The 26026-nt window shown below is 33.0% G+C and overlaps 2 protein-coding genes and 1 long non-coding RNA gene across 3 annotated transcripts in view; 2 read left to right on the forward strand and 1 right to left on the reverse strand.

The window, feature by feature from the left end:
* Positions 1 to 276, reverse strand: part of LOC139513334 (E3 ubiquitin-protein ligase HECW2-like) — a 46655-nt gene extending 46379 nt beyond the window's left edge. Inside the window, exon 1 of the mRNA XM_071301730.1 lies at positions 144 to 276. The gene's annotated coding sequence lies outside the window, so the exon portion shown is untranslated. The remainder of the gene's footprint in view (positions 1 to 143) is intronic.
* A 2-nt stretch (positions 277 to 278) lies between these two features.
* The window catches only part of LOC139513335 (BRCA1-associated RING domain protein 1-like), a 33092-nt gene continuing 7344 nt past the window's right edge, over positions 279 to 26026 (forward strand). The window contains exons 1-7 of the mRNA XM_071301733.1: positions 279 to 416; positions 4820 to 4876; positions 7512 to 7687; positions 8779 to 9710; positions 22469 to 22549; positions 23548 to 23720; positions 24947 to 25046. Of these exons, the coding sequence (XP_071157834.1) occupies positions 343 to 416; positions 4820 to 4876; positions 7512 to 7687; positions 8779 to 9710; positions 22469 to 22549; positions 23548 to 23720; positions 24947 to 25046 (1593 nt within the window). The 5' untranslated portion in view covers positions 279 to 342. The remainder of the gene's footprint in view (positions 417 to 4819; positions 4877 to 7511; positions 7688 to 8778; positions 9711 to 22468; positions 22550 to 23547; positions 23721 to 24946; positions 25047 to 26026) is intronic.
* Positions 12265 to 20729, forward strand: LOC139513336 (uncharacterized). Its single transcript, XR_011662429.1, has 5 exons — positions 12265 to 12405; positions 13852 to 13972; positions 14946 to 15144; positions 17247 to 17423; positions 20602 to 20729. It is a non-coding gene; the product is annotated as an uncharacterized lncRNA (long non-coding RNA).

Genomic DNA, 26026 nt, shown 5'->3' on the forward strand with positions numbered 1-26026 from the left:
TTTATAAACAAATGCAAAATTTAAAATAAAAAGCCCAAATTTATAGTCAAGTGGACCTCATATTACTAACGTCTTCTGAATAAAATTCACAGGTAAATACATGAATACAAAAACCTTTCATTTAGAACATTAATCTAATGTACCCTTTTCTATTTAACCTCAAAGCTGACATAGAATTATGAAAATATTTTTCTGACATCAACTTTGAGAATCAGACTTCCTGCAGACTCCATTCTGAATGATGATTCATGGGAAAGCACTAACTTCCGGTAATTTATTTTGGCGCGGAAAAACAAAAACAAAGTTGAGAGAATTTTAATCATAATTTAATGTATCATAAACATGACATCAACAGAGTTTCCTGAAACATTTGAAGCATTAAAAGATCTACAGAATCTGTTAAAGTGTAAATCCTGGTAGGAACAATATAAAGAAGCAAGACATTTCGTCGATTTACCAGTTCGGCCACTCCTCCTGTCGTCCAACAAATCATGACGTCTGGCAAGGCTATTTTTAGGCAGTTAAGCTGCTTTATGCGAGCACCCTAGATTTATGTTCTACCCAATAAATGCTGAAATATGTGCCACTTTTATTATCTGGCTGGCTATCATGTTATTTATAACTAATTGGGCACTTTTTTCATACTTTTTATTTTGGAATATAAAAAATATTATCATAAAAACGTTAAATGGTCGTCGATTTTCCCTAAAGTTTTGAAGTTGCACATAGGAGGTAGTGCTAGACAGAAATCCTTCTATTGTTAATTACCGCCTGTGCTGTGGGCAGATGTCAAAGAACAATTGTATGAAATATTTGATCGCTGAAAATTATATAAAGATGAGTCGTTTACATTTCCCAGATGGCAAAAGTCTTAGGAATATTGTGTCATCGATACGTGTTACAAATGTCAGTAGTCTATTAATAAGCTGATATAAGTTGGCGGTAATTTCAAATTGCATAGAAGACGAAATTTACGTACCTTTTAAAATTGGGAGAATTCTGATGATACATCGATACTTTATTATTAATCATTTTATTCGTTTTTTTGTCTGATTGAGATTATTTAAATGATCTTTATTCATTTATCTTTAATGTATGCTCATTTGTTTTTTTGTTAATATTATTCTGATTTCTAGCAAATCACCTTCATGCTTGTCAAATTAAGTTGTTGTTATTGTAGTTTTCTGATTGGTTGATGTCAAGGTCATTTAAGATTGTTTCGCTTTGGTGTTACACAATGTAACATAATGCTACACGTGCTTTGATTAAGCTCGATGTGGTTCAATAAATATTGTGATATAAACTTTAACAACTGTTTTCTAAAGGACAGCATTATTTAACTTCAATGTCGCATATTTTGTAAAATATTAAGTCCGAATCTGTGACGCGTATCACACCGTAATTGTTTTTGATTTACAAGGACTTTTCGATTTACGGTACAGAAAAATACGACTTTTATATGTTTCTTTTTATAATTTTTCACATTTAAACACTCGTTAAGTGTTATTGAATCAATTCTATGCGGTTCCGTCAGCAACTTTATGCTGGTAAACGATTTCCCCATGAAAATAATAAGAAAAGAAATCGCATGATACGATAAAAAGGTAACGAGTTAACTAACGAGACTCGAGAAACGTTTCATATGTTTTCAACAAGTTGAAGTTACAAACAAGTTTTTCTTAATTCTTACTAATACAGTTATTGAAAGTTTAAATAAATGTTTTTTTATTATGATATTAGTAATGGAAGACAGTTAAACCGTAATCAACATATTTTAATTCAGTTATAATTTGAGACGTAAAAAAAATCGAGAGTGAAAATGGGGAATGTGTCATAGAGACAATAACCAGATCTTAGAGCAGACAACAGTCGAAGGTTACCAATGGATCTTTAATGCAGGGAGAAACTCCTACACCCAAAGGATTGCTTTTGCTTGACCCTTAACAATGATAACAAAAATGTAAACTATTTCAACTAGTCACTTGTACAGGTGGAACTTTTAAACCAGAGGAATACATGCTATTTTCTTCTAGATTCTAGTATGGTTCGTTTTAATTCTTCTAGAAAAGTTGTTACTGTTCCAGGCTCTCTTGAGTAGTTGCTTTTGTTAAAGCGTGCTGCACGGCGCTGGACCATCTCAATCTGGTATATATGTTTTTGTAGGTGAGGGTCCCATGCGCTGCAAGCGTATTCAAGGTGAGGGTCCCATGCGCTGCAAGCGTATTCAAGGTGAGGTCAGACAAGGGCAAGATATGCTTATTTTTTTACTTCCTCTGGACAGGATCCAACATTTCTACGTATGAAGCCTAGTACTTTATTTTCTTTGATGACAACTTTGTTAACTTGTTTGTCCCATGACATTGTGTTGGTGAGTTCAGCTCCTAGGTATGGGTTTGATGCAACTGATTCCAGGATATGTCCGTTGATGTTGTAGTTGATGTTGATGGTTTTCCTTTTTTTGGTTATTGTAAAGACAGCATTTTGAAGGATTGAATATCATTTGCCAAATGTTTGTCCATTTTACCATTTTATCGAGGTCTTCTTGTAGATGTTTGCAGTCATCCTTTGATGAGATTGCTAGGTAAAGTAGGCTATCATCTGCAAACAGGCGAATTCTTGATGTAATGTCGTTCCCTATGTCATTTATGTATAGGAAAAACAGCAATGGTCCTAAAACTGTTTCCTGTGGTACGCCAGATGTTACTTTAGCAGTACTTGATCTTTCTCCTTCCAATGTGACTTGTTGTTCTCTTTGTGTCAGCCACGCTTCTAACCAGGCAAGTACAAAATGTATGTTTCCATCGATACCATATGATTCAAGTTTCTTTAACAATCCCTGGTGTGGTACTGTGTTGAATGCTTTACTATTTTAATCTAATATAAGCATATCTACCTGTTGGTTATTATCCAGATTTCTAGTTATGTCCTCTGCTGTTGTGAATAGTTAAGACTCACAAGATCTTTTGCTTCTGAAGCCATGCTGGAAGCATTGGAAGTCCACAAGTATATTATGCTTGTCAAGATGGTTCATTATGTGTTTGAATATAAGTTCCATTATTTTACATGGAACTGATGTCAAGGATACTAGGCGATAGTTGACTGGTTGACTCTTATCCCCTTTCTTGAAAAGTGCGAAGACATTTGCAATTAGCCAGTCTTGTGGTACACTTTGATCTTTTAGGGTTTTGGTGAAGATTAACTGTAAATATGGTGATATTGGCTCTGCATACTCCAGTCAGAGCTCAGACATAAATAAGTCTGAATCTGCTTTTGACTCATAGAGGTCTAAATTTGTAGGTTTTAAGATTTGTCTCCCACTAGTGCAAGACAAAATACGACTTTAATAAGTAAGATATTGTTCATGTTGTTAAGCAAGAAATAATTGACCAGAATCAAAAAGTTGCAAATATCAAAAGTCGATAAGTTATCAAAATTGGTTAACTTTTAGACCCACACTTATTTATAAAAAGGTCATGCATCTAAATCAAATAATGACAACATTGAAAGACAATGCTTTGTCTTCCTAAGAAAAATATGAATGAGAGTCTAAAAAATCGGAGATAATGTTAATTAACCTTACAATGCAACTACCTGGAACCACACTTAATGAGGTAAAACATCTGTGTTTAGTAAATATAAATAGACCTAAACAAGTCTGTCATTTTCTGACTTAGATAAGTCCAAAATTGAAAACACATTTTTATAATAAATACATGTTTTGACTTCTTTAAGTCAAAAACAAAAATAAACTTGTTTATGTCTGAGCTCTGACTGCACTCTTTCAATATTAGAAATACCGTAACGTTTCTGATTTTGGTTCTGTTGTTAGGGATTTTACTTGTGACATTATTTAAGTTGTGACGTCATGTTCAATGTAAACAAAGAAACGTTATGTATCGGGTAACATTAATTCATATCAAAGACAAAGAATTATTAAAAATGAAATATTGGTATTGAATTTCAGTCCAATTGTGTTCCTTGAGTTCCTATATTTTACTAGACTACTCAAAGTCTCACGACAATGAGACTGGAAGAAGGAAGTAGACTTCTGTGTTCTGCGCAAATGCGGGAATTAAAAAAAGTGACCCATAAAATTTGAACGATTTTGAATTCATTAGTACAATGAAAATTTCTGGGATTTTTCCGAAATTTTTTTTTTATTATATTTTTTATTGATTTTCTACTGTAATAGGAGCTCGATAAAGAAGTTAGAAAAAGAAGTTTGAGTCATCTGAAATCCCAAAACTCCTGGCTGATAAAACTACATGTAGGAGGGTTAATTTCCATATCATTTTGTGTGCTTTACAATTTGAAAACATCCATGCCTCATCCATGCCATCTTGACACCTATTTGTAAACCTGATCAGTAACAAGGTTGTGAAATATCTTTTGCATCATTTTATGAAGGAAAGACGGAGAAACAAATGAAATAGAGAATGGAAATGGGGAATGTTTGACCAAAAAGCAGAAAACTGTTTTAAACCATCAATAGGTCTTCAACATTTAAAGAAATCCTGTACCTTGAGAGCTTCAGCTTACCAGTAGAATTGCTAAAAAGTGTACTACATTTATGTCAGAGAAAATGGATGCATTACGCCATTGTTTTCTGATTGTGTGCTTGTATATGTATATAATCATCTTTTTTTTTCCAGAGTTCTCGAAACTTTTGTTAACCTGACGGTCAAGCAACATTATATATGTACAAAATAGAAAAGAATGTTATCTAAATATGATCAATCAAATTCTGACCTCTCAATGTTTGACAAATTTTTATTTGAGTTGATATTTAATAGAAAATTGTATTATCAATCTTTTGTAGTGGAAAGTTAGCTGAGAGTCCATGTACTCTAGGTGGCTGTGAACATATTTTTTGCAAGTAAGTAGATACTGATTACAGTAAACATGGTAAAGGTATGGACTATTTAAAATAGCTCCTTCTTATATCTGTTTAAATTTGTATCTGAGAAGATTCAATATGGACATTAATAAATACCTTATACAATTAAAAAAGACATCTGAATCTAGGATGTCATTTGAATGTTCACTGTACATTGATGTAGATCCTGAGGAAGAATCAGTTCTCAATACAACTTGCATGACTTGTTTGTTTGAATCAATTTTTGAAAGCCACTTAGCTACTGTCGTCATGTCATGCATGTATAAGATACAAATAATTTTGGAAATTTCAACCAAAATGAATATCTTTTTATCAGGATTCAATCGGTTTATTGCTTCTGATAGTAATAGGTTAATCCTAAATTATTGATTCAAAGTATGATAACTTGTGTTTAAATGTTGACTCTATCCTTTGGTTAACTTGTGAAATACTGTTTTTGAAGTTTTTCCTATAGAGCTGAATTTGTTTTGGTATTTGATAATTGACATAACAAGACATGTTTGAAATATGGACCATAATTTGCTATTGGGCTCCGTTTCCTATAACTATAGAAAAGTGATAAAATTTGAATTACTGTAAGAAAAGTTGTAACTACATCTAAAGATGCCATTATTTTTATTAACATACAAGTGTATGCTACTCTTCCCTAGAAAAAAAATTGAAATATACGAATTTCAAAGATTCTACAACCGTATTTTTGTGTCGTTTCTCGCGTTACTTTTTGCTTCCGAAGAGCATAACGCTGACTGATTTATAGATAATCGTCACCGGCAAATTCGTTACTTTTGCTTTCAAATAACAAAGAACATCGACCAATAAGAATAGTGAGAAGAAAATGCCGAGAACTATAAGTATTTATGTAGCAGATGTAAGAACAGTGGCGTGATTTTTGTGTCCGATTTCGTAACGCAAATTTTAGATGATGTAATCTGCTTTGTTGTAAATAGAATTCTTAAAAACAATATGCAAATATGAACTCTCGCGAGATGTTCAAACAGGTAAATCAGAGATGATTTACATTCTTGTTTTGATCTTCGTAATAATTAAGTAAGAAAATGACGTTATCGTTATGCGTTACATTTCACACGAAACAGAAGTCCAGTTATTTATTAAAATTGTTTTTGTCCTTAAGTTCTAATCATTTCCGGTCATACGTGAAACATGTGACTAACATGTGATCACGCCCTTACAGCCGGACATACGATATACTAGTTCTAAACATTGTTTTTGTTTCCAACGGGATGTTAGCAAACATAATCTGTAGACTTGTTTCGACTTGTTTAAAAAAGGAAAATACAATTTTCAAAGAGATTGCGGCGGGGGTCTATTATTATTCCTATGTGCATAATGTTACATACGATCTTGTGTGAAAATAAATGCCCAATGACTTGACAAAATCGATTTCAAATTTGACCAACGTTTAAACACACTACGTTTCCCAATAACGATGTAAAGGGTCCTTGGAAAATTCAATCGAAATTACGTCTCTTATCATGGTGCCGATGTTCGTTGGATTGATTTTGCTTCAGCAGTAAATATTACTGGATATTTTAGGTGAATAAAGATAATTAAATGAAAAATGCATGTTAATATACCGTTACACTAGGAATGTACAAAGTTGGTAACTTTGTCACAATTTTTAATTATTTTTTTTTATTCATGTTCTGCAAACACTTTTCAGAAACGCAATAAACTTGTCAAAGGAAAAGTAAACTTTTACCAGGCATGACTTGAAAGGAAGTACTTTATTGATTTTAGCCCACTAAAGTAGGTTAAAATGTGGAAACCATGTAAATGGTGTACAGGTATCAAATATCACATGGTGCCTATTTTAAAGATTTTAATTCCAAGTTAAAAGTTTTTTTCTTTACTGGATTTAAAGAATTTTACATTGCCAATGATTTGGAATAAATTTTATATAACTGGAATTTCAAAACCAAATATAAATATATTTTTTTGGCCAAAACATCAAGATACAACGATTATGGTATCCTGTATCAATGAAGAAAATATGGAAAATTCTGAATAAATTGTACTAATTGTTTTCAAAACAAGCACATATTTAGGAGTTTTATAATACTGTTACATTTAAGATGGATTTTAAGAAAAAGTATACTGTTCAGATTATTTTAAGCAGATTTTGCAATAAAATAAAACTAAAAAAATGCTTTCGGTTTCTTATGGTTTCCTGTCACTTAAAGACTCACTTTTAAAAAAAACTTTAATATAACATTGAAAATAGATTTTAAATATTAACATGAAGCAAGTAACACTAGTAATGGTGTCTATTTATGCCTTTTGAATTATATTGTGCAAAATAAAGAAAATAAAGATTGGTTTCCTGTTTGGTTTCCTGTCACGTAAACGGTGAATCAAAATGTATTAATTTTTTCTCGAAAAACTCAATTGTTCCATTCATACTATTCTAACACCAACACAACCCACAAAATAAAAGTTAAAATTTTAGAACTTATAAAAAAGGATACAAAAAGAAACCAAAGGCCGAATACCAAATTATGGTCCATATATCTAATTATTTAGTATGCAGTGACTGTGTTATACCATGTTTGTAAGTTTAAATGGAGCAGTCATAAAGTGTTATTGTATTTTTCAGTACATGTTGTGATATTAACCTAGAGAAGAATGAATGTCCGTTGTGTAATGTTCATGTCAATGTAAAAGCAGCGCAGGTTAACCGACAGATTTATAATGTAGTAAGACTTTGTCAGAGGTTGGAGGCTGTTCTGACTGACACAGATAACAACAGCCATGTACAGACACAAAAACCAGGTATGCTTAGTATATGATACGATTGTCTATAATTGCTTACAACATCATTTGAACTTTGATGGATAGTTGTCTTATTCATGTTATTAGCATTCATACCACATCTCCTTATCAGGGATCTCGCTAAGGATTTTTGAAGGCGAGTCCAGGGACTCGTCATTTTTGGCCATGGTGAGTCCAACAGCAAGACGAATATATTTTATTGCAATATAATGTTATATTTTATCCTCCATGGCCTAACAGAGCAATGAAATGACATTTAATTAAGATTACTTTTTAAACTTTTGCTATAAAATGAGGATATTTGTGTTACACTGTGTTCAGTTTATACAAAATATTTCAATATTCATGCATCTGTGGACTCACCAGTATTGAAAATGGTGAGTCCAGACAGATTTTGATGAGTCTAGGACTCATGAACTCGCCTTAGCGAGAACCCTGTCCTTATCTTTATATTATATTTATATTACACTGTTTACATGATATAACTGAAAAAAGTAACAGATATGTGCATATATATCAAATTTGAAAACCTGGTATGGTTATGAATAATATTAGGGGTTTAAAGTATAGAAACACAAGATATGAGGTTTGAAGTAACAAGTTAGCCATCACAATGAGCAGTTTACAAAATATACACAGGAACACATGGCATAAGACCTTTTGTAAGTTAGAATAGTTTTTAAAAATTGTATTGAAATAATAAGAATGTCAGAAAATGTTCCTACATATATATGCATAAATGACTACTCTTTCAAAAGAATGCCTTTTTTGCAAACATTTACAATAAAGAGGTAATTATGTAAATAAATTTTATTGCTGTAATCCTTTTTTGATTGCATGAGCTATCCATTTTAGGGAAATTAACACATATCATAACCTGAGACTGAAATATGTTTGATTGTCCCAACATACCTGAAAAGTAATTTGGTTACTAACATACAACAAATAGGAGTCAGAAATTTATGTTATATCTTATGTTTTACCATCTAGAACGTAGAAAGTAGAACATACAACAAATAGAAATAAAAATGTTAGGGACTATCCTGTTTTCCACCTTTATCAAAGGTTTATTTACAATTTTTTTTATGCAGAGTCACATTCAGATCTGATATGTGAAACAGAAACTATAGCAGGAAACATTGGTTCATACAGATCCCCAAGAAACAGGATAAATTCTAAAAAGGTTGCTAAAGGTGTAGACCATACTTCAATGAAAAATAAAAAGGAGCAGTTAGATGTCTCCTCCAATGATCATGAAAGAGAAACACAATCATCAAAAGATAGAAGAAAAAGGAGAAGTGTTCCAGCAGACCAGAGAACAATGACTCAAATGTTGCTTGAATCAGACCAAGAACATGAAGATGAAGAAATGTCTCTAAGTGAAGAGGAAGAACAAACGCCCCAAAAAAATAAAAAGAAACGCAAGATAAAAGTGAATAAAATTCTGAAAAGTGGTACATTTTGTACTAAGTATCCTATTGACCAGACTACAATGAGTCAGTACTTTGATTATACTGATGTTGATGATGAGAGTAATGATAACGATCATGACGGGAAAATGGAAACAATAATAAAAAATGAAACTACCAAAACATCTGATAAAAAGAAGAAACTACACAAGAATCAAACTCGAAATTTAAGAACACGGTCAAAAGATATCAAGGTCAATAATTCAGACACAGAGACTACGTCTTCTATTGGGAAGACAAGTAGGAGACATTCGCTTGGTGCAGTAACAAATAGAGTTCAAGAATTGATAGATGAACATGCAATGACTCCAGCTGACAAGAAGGCACGAAGAAGTTCATCTCCAAATAAACCAAGTAACATAAAATCTAGAAGTTATTCTACTACACAGCAGAGCACTGATACATCTATCAATCTATCCCCACAGCAGCAAGGCAAGAGGAAGTCCAAGGACAAGCTGAATACAAGTGTAACAGGAAGTGGAAAGAAAAATGTTGATCCTTTACTGAAAAAGAATGCTAAAGGGGAAACCCCATTACAAGTAGCTGCTATAAAGGTAAAGTGTCTGTTGGCAACCTGCAAGTTACCAGTCTACACAGGCAAAATTGCAACGCATGTTTACCAGGTGTTCTTGAAAACGTATTGTAAACATGCGTTTCACCATATGTTTACCATGTGTTTTGAGTAACAGGTGGTAAACATGTGTTTGAAACCATGCGTTTCCCATATGTTTGAAAAACATGTGGTAAACATGCGTTGATGAACGCATGTGAAACACATGTTTACAAAACACATGAGAAACATACGTTTGACCATATGTTTACCATATGTTTTAAGAAACACCTGGTAAACATGCGTTTGAAAACATGTGGTTTACATATGTTTGTAAAAACACCTGGTAAACGCATGTTTTGAGTAACACCTGGTAAACATATGTTTAAAAACAGGTTGTTAACGTATGTTTTGAGTAATACCCTATAAACATATTGATGTTTAAAAACATATGTTTTCAGATTTTATATGATTACTTAAATTAAGGGGGAAAGCATTAAACTTCAAAAAGAGAGGGTATGATTATTTTTTTCTGACTCAGAAGTTTTTTTTTTGCACACAGTGTGTACAAATTTAATTAGTTTTTCGACGCTATCAATCAAATTATTTTGTCAAAATTAAACACTATTATGTATGTGGGAAATCCACATTCAGAATAATATTTTTGTCATCTGCTTGACTGACCAGAATATATTTTTTTTCATCAAATTGGGGGTCAGATTTTTTTTTTAAACACTCCCCCCCTTTTTTTTTAAAGTTAAATGGTCTCCCCTTAGTAAGTGTCAGATTGTCTGAGGTAGTTTCTGTCTTGTTCAATGAGGCTCTTTAGAATTAGTGGAAAGAAGCATTTTATCATGTTAAAATCAAGACAAACAATAGTCACTAAATTATGTTCCTCTAATCTGCCAAAGCATGCTACTAGAACAGTTGTAACTCTTGAGAATAAACGTCCTTCTCAATTTCTCTTTTCTATACAACATGACCAACTCAAACACTGTCACTATAAAAAAAAATATGACAACTAATATCAAACTACTACCACATAAAAGAAAAAAGAAATGTCAGGCGCAGATTTAGGCGGGGGCGTGGCGGGCGTGCGCCCCCCCCCCCCCCCCCTTCCCTAAAATTTGCAAAGCATGGGTTGACTTCAACATATTTAAGTATCAGAAGAGACCATTCCATGTTTTTTAACATTCAAAGTATATAAAACAGTCAGTTTAACAGAGTCAACATGATTACTAATCAACTGACCTACGCTTTATTAAAGTTATTATTTCAAACGGGAAGGTGTCACACGCGTAGCTGCATTTGATGACAAATATAATAGGTTTTAGCAGTTAAAGTAAATACAAATGTTATATTGTATTTCCGGTTTTTATAATCAATTTCTTTGATAAATCGTAGTTCCAAAACATCCCTTACTCACTTTCAAAATTTCATCATGATGCGATCAAGAAAACAGTCGGCAGGTGAGATTCTTTCATAATATCCGTAATGAAAGATAGTGTTTCAAGCGGAAGCTTAGTTTATTAATTTGTATCTCTGTGTCTATATTTGTTTCTCACCTGCAAACCTAAAAATTTAGTCGAATTCTGTACCGTATTACATGCTTGGCATCCCAAGAAAATAAAGATATCTGCGTAAATGCATCTCATTCTGATTTTAATTGTTTTTAGCAAACACAGTAAAGTCTGGCACAACCTGCGAAAATCAAAAGAGTAAAAAAACCCAGATATTATGGAAGGACAATTAAAAAATAAAAAATCTCTGGTAAAAGTAGAAATTTTCGTTTGCAAAATATATTGGTCAGGTGAGCAATTGTGAACTGTCTCGTCTCACTTTGCGTCCGTCTATCTGTAGATTGTTGTCAGACCTGTGTGGATTATGGCCGTTTCATTTTGAAACTTTAATTTCTTGCTCATTTTAATGCACAATAGTTCGAAATATCTACATTTCACCCCTTTGGAAGAATATTTTAATAATTTTACCTAAAAAAAACTCCAAATAGAAAACTTTGCCCCCCCCCCCCCCCCCCTAACTGAAAATCCTGGATCCGCCCCTGAATGTAACAAACTAATTGAATAATAATAAATACAAGGTTCTGGATGAGGGTCCTTTATATCTTTAATTTTCAGACCATTAACATTTTCTCTGTTTCTTCATTTATAATGTGTCCTTTACTTTCAATAATTTTCAATATTCAGTCTAATTATAATTTAGAAGTTGAACCCCATGATTCTCAAATGTTCTTTGTTCTATTTTTTGCATTTTTACTCTCCTCTTTCCTTTCTTTATTTTTTCTCATTATTCTGCACTTTAATTCGTCCATCATTCTTTATTCTTTCCTCCCGAAACGGTTTCCAGACCCTCACTTTAGCAAATGTACGTGAGTACGCAAACACGGAATTCTCACCGTTACCATTTTGTATACTATGACGCAATACTATGGACGCTCACGAGCTGCGGATGGAGGTTTCAATTTTTTTAAACTAACTGCAAGAATGGACAGAGTCAGAGATATATGGTATAAACAACTCTGGTTGTTCAAACTGATGGCCAAACCGATTAACACATAAATGGAAATAGATAACTTGTAGATTCACTGGAAAAAAACAGGGAACGATTGAAATGAAAGTCAACGCAAAGGAAAGTGTTTTTGTTTTGATTGGTGACTTGCCACTTGGAAAGCACAAAGAAAGGTAAAAATAAATTTATCATTCACATTTTTTTAAATGGATTTTTAAAGCAGAAAGATGTAAGCATTAAATTCTCTCTGTGTCGACCATGTACCGCCACACCGTGCACATCGTCCATAGTCCATACTCTGTAAATAATTTAAGACATCTTCCATACTTCATGTACTTCAACTTTCAGTTCCATTGAGCATGATGAGTTTATATCATAAAACATAATAATACAACACTATCCGACATATGAATGGTATCTGGGAAAAAGGGGGGGGATACTTCCTATATTACTTTTATATTACAAATATGCCAAAAATTAGGGTTGCTGTTTCATGCCCTGCTGGGAATCTGGGTCCGTCCGCCCTGATTCCGGTTCGCCCTAGTTTCTGTTCGCCCTAATACCTGTTCGCCCAGAGTCCGTTCGCCCTGATTTCAATTTTTAGTAAATAGTGTTACGTTGTGTGTACATGTATATAATTGAATGTGTTGAAGTCAGTCTACAATTTGGCCGAATATTTGCGATTTATCATGTTGTTTATAGCTAGCTGCTACTAGGACTAGGTTATAAGTTTCTGTACATTCACTATCAAATTGAATTACTCTTAGTAAAACAAATACCAAAAACACAGTCACACTGCTGTACATTGATCACTTGTCATCGGTGTTTTTATCTATCCAAGCTGACTTTTTTTTTTGAGAAAAATGTTATTTTCATTATAATTAATCCATCAAAGAAAATTCATATAACAATCAGAGATATCAAAGATTTCAAATGATACCTTATCAGCAATCAAAATTCAATCAATAGTAATAAAAAGTAATTATAAAATAAAGTGTAACAATGCAGCCAAAAATTTTATTTAATTAATATAAATTTGCCAAATATTCTGTATTTAACTTTTAATAGATATACATGAACATAAATTGAAATATATATTTATATATTTCGTTTATTAATGTAACATATACATATCATAAATGAATATAGGGCGAACAAACCCAGGGCGAATGGACTATCAGGGCGAACAAACTCAGTGCGAACGAACCTAGGGCGAACATGTAATCAGGGCGAACGATCCCGATACCCCCTGCTGGTTAGAATAGGGTACCGGTCCCTTATTTATGACCTTCTTGTGAGAACAGGGTATTTTGTAAACAAAGTATTTGTGTTTTAGGGGGGTTGGAGGGGTCCTGATTGCAAAATCTGGGGCATAAAAACATGAAATCCAGAGGGGTGGGTCTTTTCGTTACCCAAAACACCACCAAACACCCTGAAAACCATTGACCACCTTTTGTCAATCATACATGCACAGAGTTTGGGATACACAGTCACTGTTTGATTTTATATGATTTTAGTTTATGTAAAAACTTGATCATTCCAAGTAAATAAGTAATAGGTCATCTGTTTTGTGTGTAGTGAATGCCAAGCTTCACATAACCTTTATCTCATTTTCACAGCTGGTTAAATTGGTCAACAGTGGCAGATCCAGAAATGTTAATAAAAGTGGGGGGTTGCACTGACTGCCAAACTGGGGCCTCTCCAGTCATGCGTGATGATGCTTCAATAATTCCTTTAAAGGTAATTTAAATAAAAAAATAAGATTACATGTGTCTTACGCTGTTACGGACCACTCTAAAGTGGGTATTCTTTTCTGAAATGTTTTCTAATTTTAATACCCATATACATGTACTATCTGCTTGTTTGAAACATGAATTAAAACTCACTCATAATTTTATATAAGACATACCAATCAATATCCAGTACCAAATTGAAAAGAAATATCACTAAATGCATGAAGCCAGACACAAAAGATTGTTTAACAGTGTACAAAATAAATACAAGTCACTTTATAAACATGATAAAAGGGGGATGCTGTTATTATACTATTTTTTTTCATGTCATTTTCATTGTGAAAAGGCAGATAATTAATCATGTGGTTGTAATTCTATAGAAATTAAAAAAATTGGGCATTAGATGGTTTGATAGACATTTAATGTATAGATATTCCCCATTTCCATTCTCAATTTTATTATCTACATAGGTGTATTAAAGTCAGAACTGACACAAATACAGCACAAAATTGTGATACATACATGTATATACTTGCTGTTCGGTGTGAGCCAAGGCTCTATGTTAAAGGCCGTACCTTGACCTATAATTTACATTTATAAATTGTTATTTTGATGGAGAGTTGTCTCATTGGCACTCATACCACATCTTCATATACACATGTAACTTAAAATTTCAAATTCCTTAATCATGTTAATACATGTAAATGTATTATGTTTATTGCCCAAAGATTGACATTAATTGACAAAATCAGAGATGCAATATAACCAGTTCATTCATTAAAATGTCGTATTGATCATATTGATTTGAATTGATGCAGAAGAACATTAAAATAATTGATGAAATGCTTTTTATAAAGTCATATTTTTTAGGGCAAATCTGTTAGTCTTATTTTGAAATGTCAAAGTGAGGCAATTTTGCCAGTTACATGTATCATAAATTCCTTTTATCATGTTTATGCATTTAAACATTTTTCTTTTAGCATTTTTAAAGAAAGTACAAGCACTTAAAGAAGTAGGGGAAAATAATCAACAAAACAGAAGTCATTAGAGGCGATGATTTCTATATTTATACATGTATCTAGACTAGTAGTGGATTTGAAAAGTGCTGTATTGATTCATGTGCAAATAAGGAGCAGCAGCCAACATGGCCAATGAAACATTGCAAATGTATGATTAGAGGTATGTCATGAAAGTTATGTTTAAGTTGTTTAAATATTTTTTTGTTTTCAGACTTAGGGACGACATCAAAAGTTCAATGTACAATGTAGGATAAAAAACTTACTTCACATAGTTTTTTCACTGACCCCCACACCCCCGTCTTAACTTAATTTGGGAAAAATTGATTTACCAATAGGGATATATATATATGTCAATATCGATTTTAGATATACAAAACTTGCAGAATTTTAAACCCCCCACCCCCAAACTATTTGATTTAAATTTTTTATCCTACATCAATCTTTTGATGTCGTCCCTTACATGTACAATGTACGTACATGTACAAGTAAATGTTGAGGACATAGAGGTGACATTTTTTATTCTTGGGTTAGTTTGAAAATTAACCATGTTAGCAGTAACATACTATTTATTTTAATTGGAAGCTCTCTTTACAATCAAGTATAGAAATCTATGAAATTTAAACACAAGGTTAATGACCATAAAAGGAAGGTTGGGATTGATTTTGGGAGTTTTGGTCCCAACAGTTTAGGAATTAGGGGCCAAAAAGGGCCCAAATAAGCATTTTTCTTTTTTTTCGCACAATAACTTTAGTATAAGTCAACAGAAATCTATGAAATTTCTATGACCATAAGGTTTAGGACCACAAAAGGAAGGTTAGGATTGATTTTGGGAGTTTTGGTCCAAACAGTTTTGAAATAAGGGGCCAAAAAAAAGGTCCCAAATAAGCATTTTTAGCTCACTGGGCCCAAAGGGCCGAGTGAGCTTTTCCCATCACTTGGTGTCCGTCGTCGTCGTCCTGCGTCTGTCGTTGTTAACATTTACAAAAGTCTTCTCCTCTGAAACTACAGAACCAATTCAAACCAAACTTCATCTGATTGATTCCTAGGGTATCTAGAATAAAGTTTGTGTTTTAATTCCCATTTCATCAAAAAACATGGCTGCCATGGCTAAAAATAGAACATAGGGGTAAAATGCAGTTTTTGGCTTATAACTCAAAAACCAAAGCATTTAGAGCAAATCTGACATGGGGTAAAATTGTTTATCAGGTCAAGATCTATCTGCCCTGAAATTTTCAGATGAATCGGACAACCCCTTGATGGGTCGCTACCCCTAAATTGGTAGTTTTAAGGAAATTTTACTGTTTTTGGTTATTATCTTGAATATTATAATTATAGATGGAGATAAACTGTAATCAGCAATAATGTTCAGCAAAGTAAGATTTACAAATAAGTCAACATGACCAAAATGGTCAGTTGACCCCTTTAGGAGTTATTGCCCTTTATAGTAAATTTTTAATCATTTTTCATTAATTTCCATGATCTTTTACAAAAATCTTCTCCTCTGAAACTACCAGGCCAAATTAATCCAAACTTAGACACAATCATCTTTAGGGTATCTAGTTTGAAAAATGCGTCCGCTGACCCAGCATCAAACCAAGATTCCCATTTCATCAAAAAACATGGCCGCCACGGCTAAAAATAGAACATGGAGGTTAAATGCAGTTTTTGGTTATAACTCAAAAACCAATGCATTTAGAGCAAATCTGACATGGGGTAAAATTGTTTATCTGGTCAAGATCTATCTGCCCTGAAATTTTAAGATGAATGGGACAACCCGTTGTTGGGTTGCTGCACCTGAATTGGTAATTTTAAAGAAATTTTGCTGTTTTGGGAAATTATCTTTAATATTATTATGGATAGAGATAAACTGTAAACAGCAAAAATCTTCAGCAAAGTAAGATTTACAAATAAGTCAACAGGACCAAAATGGTCAGTTGACCCCTGAAGTAGTTATTGCCCTGTATAGTCAATTTTTAACCATTTTTCCAATTTAAAATTTTTAAGTTTTTAAGTTCTTAGACCACATATTTATTCTGTGTCAGAAACCTATGTTGTGTCATCTATTTAATCACAATCCAAATTCAGAGCTGTATCAAGCTTAAATGTTGTGTCATACTTGCTCCACATGTTCAGGGTTTGACCTCTGCAATCTTATAAAGCTGTGCCCTGCAGAGCATCTGGTTTACTAAACATAGGTACATAAGATAATCCTTAAATCAGTAAATTGTAATAAAATCAATATTTTAATTGTTTTAATTTCAGAGGTCATTTTTCCACAAAAACAAGCTAATATATGTCAACATGGTCAATGGGCCTGATGAAGTTGAGTTTTTTTTTACTTTTGGGAGAAATGGAACATATATAAGTGAAGAAAAGTAAAGAAAAGGGGAAAATATTAGACACAGTACATGGACACCAGCATGAGCAAGTTAAGACAAGGTATTATGTTATATAGAATATATATATATATGAATGTTTTATCAACTTGTGACCTCAACCAATCAAATTATATCACCACTAAATGAAGTGGGTGGTAAACAGGATTTTCCTTGACCAAATTCACATGTAAACATTAAAAAATAACATAGAAAATATGATAAACAAATTCAAATTACCACCTTAGCAATTCAGCAATTTTATCGATAAAAAAGTGTCACAATGCCATCATCGCACTTCAGCTTAATCAAAATTTGCGCTACTGTGTTAATCCATTGCACATCAGCCAATATTCATGGTGCAGAATTAATGCTACATGTGGGATTACAATGTTACTTTTGAATTTCTTTGCCCTCAACAACAAAAAAGTAGTAAAATTTAAAACATAATTATTTTGCAATTTGGATTATTAGGAAGTTTATATTAGTTAGACAAAACACATTAAACATGTACCTTTATGCTTTAAAAATGACATGTAAAGTATATCAAACAATTTTAACTAGAGAAAGGTGACAGTTGAGGATGCAAACAGAAATTGTAGTATTTGAGAAGAAAAAAAAATCACTGTTTAAATAGGTATTCTGATATATGTGATTTTCAATGGTTTTAACTTTTTAGTTCCCTTTGAAGGCTTTCTGTGGTCTGTCCATCCAGTTTTCCTCACTTTTTTATGCCCCTTTTATATGTATGGGCATTTTGTTTCTCGGTTTGTGCATTGGTTTCTCTGTCTGTCTTTCTTCAGGTTAAAATTTTTGGTCAAAGTAGTTTTTGATGAAGTTGAAGTCCAATGATATGATCTGTCTAAATTTAATGCCAAATAAGAGCTTTGTTCCCAATTTCATAGTCACTGAACAAAGAAAATGATAGTGCAAGTGGGGCATTCATGAACTAGTCTATGGACACATTCTTGCAGGAATTGTTTCTTCATGCTTGAAGATATTGATATGATATTGTTTTATCATGACAAGTAACAGATCCAGTTTAATTTTTAGCTTACCTGGCCCGAAGGGCTAAGTGAGCTTTTCTCATCACTTGGCGTCCGTTGTTGTCCGTCGTCATCGTTAACATTTTACATTTTGAACTTCTTCTAGAGAACCACTGAATGGAATGAAACCAAACATGGCATGAATGTTTCTTATGAGGTGCTGACCAAGTGTTGTTACTTTGTAGCCGATCCATCATTCAAGATGGCCGCCAGTGGGGGACTTAGTTTAACATAGGACCCTATGGGAAATGCATACAAATGACTTCTTTTAGAGAACCACTGAATGGAATGAAACCAAACATAGCATAAATGTTCCTTTCTTAATGAGGTGCTGGCCAACAAGTGTTGTTACTTTGTAGCCAAATTTTATCTTTTTTTTTTATATGATTTCAAAAACCCAGGTAGAATCAGGTGAGCGATACAGGCTCTTGAGAGCCTCTAGTTTTTTCTGGTGTAATGATTTTGAGCATAATAATGGTCCTTGGTCTTACAAAATTCACTTAAATAATTAGTTTTCAACACTTTGATTTGATATTTGTTATATAGTTTACACATGTTACACCATGACAAGTTATACTGTGGATTCATTTATTTTTGTGGGTACCAATTTTCGTGGATTGAGCAGTGTTCTAGGATTTTTTTGGCACCTTGACTTACCACGGGTAAGATCAATAAAAAAATTACTTACCCACATCTAAAAGTTAAATCCGCCAACCAATGCGGACGGCGCAAAGTATACCCCCTGGTCCTTTTTTCAACATCATACAGTTTGTCTCTCTGCTTTTTGTCAGGTTTGGGCTTTTTTGGTGGGGGTGATGCTTGATTTATATCGTTTAGCCTTTTTGAAGTAAATCCAAACTTATGCAAACTCATGAAACTTTGAATATTGTAATTTACTGAACAAAGCTGGATTCGGATACGATTGAATTTTGTACAAAATTAAAAAAAAACGATTTCTTACTAAATTTGACAAATATGTTATAGTTATTACTATGTCATTTATTAAGAGCTATAATAAATGCAACTGTAAGTTTATTTTCCTTCGATGACAAGGAAAAAAATCGTTTATGTCCCGATTTAAGCACCAGTTATCAATCCGGATTTTCCGATTTTACCGACACCGTGACCGACTTTTAGAATGATAGAAGAATGTGGTCTCTTTTGCGCTTGATTACACCTAGTAAACGAGTGCTTGAATAAAAGCGCCGATAGACATCGACAAAATCTTCGATCTTTTATCAAAGTTTTTTCTCGTGATTTAATAAAAATAAAAAGCAGATATGGGAAAATTGAAGAGGACCGGGAAATTTCAAGAGTTTTTCGGCTTCCCCGAACTTGAAAATTGACTTACCACCGGGTGACAAAGGCTAAAAAATGACTTACCCGTTGTCCTAATCCACTTACCCCGGGTAACGGGTAATGGGAATCCTAGAACACTGAATTTGAGGAAAACTTACAGGTTTGTGGATACATGTATTTAATTTCGTGGTTTTGCTGAAGTCTGCATACAAGCCATAGGAAAAATTGTCATTCGTTGAACTTTTAATTTCGTGGTTCAACTGTTCACACGAAATCCACGAAAATTGGTATCCAACGAATAATAATGAATCCACAGTAGATAAAGTTAGAAATATGTTCCAATACAATGAAATTTAACTGGTAGGGGACTATATTATAAGTAATATGGTTAGCTACTGACCCCTACAGATCCATAGAGGGTTAGTGAAATCCATAGGGGGTGCGGCCAGAGGCCAAATCCCCTATTAATTTTATTCACCCTCTATGGATCTGTAGGGGGTCAGTAGTTAACCGTATAACAAATTTATCGGACACGAGACTTTTGTTCTGCGTTCTGTTGAAAAAATTAACAATGAAATACAACAACATTAATAGATGACGTCACCATTAACGTGTCATGGACCTCTTATGAAACTGACTAACCCCAAACTGTCTCATAGGGGTCACCACGTGACGGTGTTTAACCAATCACAACGTGATAATTCAGCTGTGGTCCGATAAATTGTAATGCAATACTGACAGAATGCTTGTAAATATACAGATGTTCATGTATCACTGTCATGACTGTAAGTAATAATAATATTAACCTTAATTTGATTATTTTGCTTGTTTTAAAATCAAAATATATTGATAGTTAGTTGCTGTTATTATAAAATTTGCATCTTGCATTTATTTCAGAATCAGCCATGGAAAGAAACTGTTAAAAGAAGAAAAAAAAGATGAAGAAATAGACTTTAACTTTTGTTACATATATGTACATTTGATTATACTGTTAACAAATTTTTAAAATATATTCTGTTACCAAAGATGAGAATTTATTATCAATCATGCCATTTTAAGAAAACATAGGTATAGGAAGATGTGGTGTGAGTGCCAATGAGACAACTCTCCATCCAAATAACAATTTAAAAAGTAAACCATTATAGGTTAAAGTACGGCCTTCAACACGGATGTATAGAAATGGGTTTAATTTTAAGCTGATGGGATGGTTAAGGGGTTCTCATCTTAATGATATAATTTGTAAGCGCTCTTAAAAATCCTTAAAAAACTCATGTCAAAGTGCAAACTGTAAAGCTGTAGATTCTTTATTGATTAAAACATCTGCATTCAGACGAAATGCGCATATGATGCAATAGAATTGATACCATGAAAGTTTTATTTCAAAAGAATAATTCACATCATGACATGTTTTGTTCATATATCCTACATGTTATTAGAACACCTCAGTTAGTCTGAAAGTGCTTGCCTTGAGTGCAGGAGGTTATTAAAGGTTCAAACAGGGACCGAGTCAATGCAAAGACTTGAAAACTGGTATAAGCTGCTTTGCTAGGCAAAAAGCATTAAGAAGTAAGAGCAGACTGAATCAATACATAGTCAGAATTTTGTGTCCAGGTAGGGAGACATATCTTCCTGCAATCTATTACTTTGTGAGTTAGGGTGTCAGTCTTATACAAATTAGGGTTGGAGCTCAATTCTGATTATCATGATCTCATAGCCTGAATATGCATCTGACCTGCAACTGGAAGTAAAGCAACCATCATCCAAACATATGTTTACCATACGGTTTATGATCATCTGTTAGCCATATGTTCTCAAACATATGGTTACCATGAACATGCGTTTATCATGTGTTTTCAAACGCATGTTTCACATAAACATCCGTTTACCACGTGTTTTCAAACGCATGTTTTCCATAAACGCATGTAAACAATACGTTCTCCAAACATGCGTTTAACGTACGGTGCTCCAAACATGCGTTTCTGACATGTTTAGAAACGTACAGTAAATTCCTGGTAAACATGCGTTTACATGCGTTGCAATTTTGCCTGTGTATATTTTGCATGATTCACCAGTTGCTGTTTCTCTTCGAACAATTTTAGTTGAATGCACCATATTAAATTGATGCAGGCTTTAAAAATTCTAATGGCGACTTTTGCCACAATGATATTAGACGTTTTAAGATAGTCAGTTACAAATTATATACATGATATATTTAAATTGACAAAAACAGGTTTGTAGTATTATACTCATTTGAAATTAGAATTTGTTACAAAACTTGAAATTTAGTAAATGATATAGAAATAAAAGGATGCGATATATGGTATGATGCCAATGAGACAACTTTCCACAAGAGACCAAATGACACAGAAATTACAACTAAAGCTATAGGTCACAGTACTAGTATGGCCATCAACATTGAGTAAAACCCATACTGCATAGTCAGCTTATGCAGGTCCCAATTTGAAAAATGTAAAAAAAAATTGAAAGTGAAAATGGACGGCCGGATTTATGTACAAATATAAAATGAAGAACAAGTATTAGACACAGCAACAAACAACAACCACTTAATTACAGGCTCCTGACTTGGCACAGGCACTTAATAAGCTTCTTCGTACTGTGTAGTTCATTTAATCCCCATTAAAGTTGTGTAAATGTTTTATTCTTTTAAACATCTTGAATTTCTGAACTGTAAAACAAAAGAGTCACAGATGGAATTGATTTGAACGCTTGTTTTGGTTATATGTAGCTTTACTTAATATTTCAGGGAGATATTAAAAGAATTGAAGAATTACTTAAAGCTGGAGCCTTACCCAATGCCAGAGATAATGCAGGATGGACACCCTTGGTAAGGAAACACTTACCAGTCATGTCGTCAGTTGGTAACATAACCAATTCTTAGACCTACCATGAAAAGGAATTGTAAAGCACAACTGAAATACTTTAAATATTTTTGTCACGTTAAAAAAAAAATGAAATGTTCCTCTCTTATTACATGTATTATTTGCAGAAACATAAAAATATATTTCTTCATTTCAGCTTTTTGAATATCACTATAAAAACTTATTTCATTGGTAGATCCAGGGGGCCGTGGCCTGTGCCCCCACATTTGTGGAAAAAAATTTGGTCCATTATATAGGGAACCATTGAAGCATGACAGGAGCAGGTCCCCACTTAGGGCAGTCAGAGGGGCCCCATTAAAAAAATTTCTGGATCTGCCACTGTATTTGAAACAAAATAATTTATGATAAGTGTCCAAGAAATATTTAAATCAATCATTTTGTTCTTAAACACCAGAGATGAATATTGTATTTGAATGAAGTGCCTTGAATATTAAAATATACTGTCCTTGGATCAAGATGTTAGGATATATTAACACATGAGGGGAAAATTATCACTTAAGACGAAGTGGTGGGTGTTAATCACCTAACACCTTCATCCAAGGGCAGTATATTTATTATTATACTGATTACCTTATAACTCATGTGTGCACTATGTTATTAGTTCTAAGGACAATTGTAAAAAAGTAAAGTCATAATTTAAGATACTTTCAACTGTAATATCTTAAATTGCACGTACCGTAACATTATACTTGAGTGTTCTGTATACATGTAACGTCACATCCTTGGTTAAAAACCATAATTTGAAGAAAAACAGACACCATTTTGGCCAAAAAAAAAAGGAAAAGAAAAGTCCACAAACTCTGCACAGAAAACTAAAGATTTTGGAACACCAACACCATAAAAAAACAACAACATATGAACTGAACATGTAGGTTTTCATGTAGGCAATTCACAACACCCTATTCTAAAAAAAGATATATACTACTAATTATTTTATTTTCAGCATGAAGCAGTACATTACGGTCATACAGAAATAGCCAAGAAGCTGTTAGATCATGGGGCTATGATAAATGTTCCAGGGACAGAAAACGATACACCCCTACACGATGCTTTACGCCAAGGCCAGTTAGATTGTGTTAAATTACTTGTGTCTTATGGAGCATGTCTGACCAGTAGGTTAGTGATAATATTCAAGAACAGCATCAGTTTTGTGCAGTTAGCTTTATATACATTTTTGTTAAATTACTACAATTTTATAGCTGTATATTAAAGTCCATTCTTACAAAGTAGCTACATTCAATAGTAAAAAGAAAATAAATATCCAGTGTTTTTTTACAGGAATGATGAAAATCTGTAATGGCAAACAAATATATATATGCAGTTACTGACCCTTGATTAACAACTGATAAAAAAAAATAAGGTTGGAATGTAGGCAGCAGTCCTTTTGCGCCAATTACTGTTTTTCAGGTGTATCATTTGTGCCAAATTTTGTTTTCCATATGAATCAATTGCGCCAATATTCGGAACTCATTTGCACTAATTTACCTGTACACATATCTATCTTAAATATTAATTATTTGTATATATTTATTCTTATTTTTGGCTTTAAAAAATCATATGTTCAGAGATATTTCACCATGAAGATGGGCATCTGGAGAGAAATGACTTAAAATGCATGTACAGAGAGAGAAAAAAACTTATTGCTTTGCTGAATATTTAATACAAGATATGCCAAAAGAAAAGAAAATAGAATCTTTTGCTGATTATGTGTTAGCCACATATGTTGATGACACAGTACTATGTTTCCACCATGCGTATGGGCTGAAACTATCTACCACAAGTTGTACCAGTAATGGAGCGGAAGCATTCCACACTAATTACAATGAACTTTTTTATACATTTCATTCCTTCAATGTTTGTGTTTTTGGAAGTACCCATGCAGCAGTAGTAAGAAGAAGATACGTTTCAGAAAAGGAAACATTTGACGTGTAAACTGCCGGTTCCAAGTCTGAATAAAGGAGGAGGGAAGTCACTTTCTTCTTATTGGCGCAATAGTATGTTTTATTTTTGGCGCAAATGATACCATGTAATTTTAAAACAGGTGGCGCAAACGTAGCATTGGAGAAAAAAAGTTGTGGCGCAAAAGGACGCATTTTTGCCGCAAACAGATCTCTCCCTGAATGGAAGGGAATTTTTTTAACTCACATCGGTTTACCTAGAATATTTTTTTGGGGGAAACATTGTAATTTTGAAGTACTCTATCATGTTGATGGAAAATAAGGTAAAGGATCAAACATAGGGTAAGTTAGGTAAACGCACAATTAACTTTTGGCTTATTACATTTAAAGATTTTCTTATTTGACAGATTTTCAGATTTCCAACATTATATTCATTCTTTGTAGAAATATCCATGGTTTAACTCCTGAAGATTTTGCTGTTACAGAAGACATGAAAGCTGCATTGACCACAGATATCACAACTCCAGCAAGCAAAACTACAGAGGTGAAATATCTTATAGACCAAAAATAGAAATATAGATTCTTACACTGCAACAAGTGTATTACGATATTTCTCCACTCGAGACAGTTAAATTTTATTATTTAAAGCGCGAGGCTTGCCGAGCCCTTTAAATAATAAAATTTAACTGTCGAGAGTGGAGAAATATCGTAATACACGAGTTATAGTGTCGGAATCTGTTTCTCTAATGCTTTTTATCGTTCTTTTTCAAAGATTTTCAGAAAATTGTGCTCTTTATATGCGACGTCATCAGGCAAGGTCGCCTTTTTTCATGACGTCACAATAGGAAAATTGAGAAGAAAACAAAACATGTTGACGTCATAATCAAATTTCGACTAATCATTTGCCGAGAACAGATTTTTCACTAGTGAGGAGAAATATTTTTCTCACACCGGTCAGGAAATGTGAAAATAGCACAAAAATTAGAGAAATGATTATTTAAGTCCTAATATGAGAGATTAATATTTACCTATTTACCTATATTTTGCCTAAATATTTTTCTGTGGCCATTGGTAAACAGTTGAGGTATTTTAAAAAGACTTATAAGGTGTCATGAGTTATCTCCCATCATTTTTTACCATAACTGATTTAAAGCAGTTTTTTTTTAACATAAATAAAAATTAACTTTAAAGTCTTTGAATCTATGTTCAAAGTTGTATGTCTTGTCTACATGAACTTGTTCAAACACATGTATATCAATATAATACATAAACAGAGCCTTAACCAACAGTCATGTTAAATTTCTATGAAATTATCTATTTGTAATGATTTGTGAAAGATCCCTATGTGTGATATATAAATTTCTTTGAAAAGCAGAATGTAATTTTAGATTAGGAGATTGTAAACTGTCATACAATATGCATAGTTATTTTTTTAGTAGGATTGCAATAAACCTTGTAATACAAGTACAATAGAATAGAAATTGACTTGAAAAATTCTATAATATTCCTACTTGAGAAAGTCCC

The sequence above is a fragment of the Mytilus edulis genome, chromosome 2, assembly GCF_963676685.1.
Source record: "Mytilus edulis chromosome 2, xbMytEdul2.2, whole genome shotgun sequence".
Classification (NCBI taxonomy): Eukaryota; Metazoa; Mollusca; class Bivalvia; order Mytilida; family Mytilidae; genus Mytilus; species Mytilus edulis.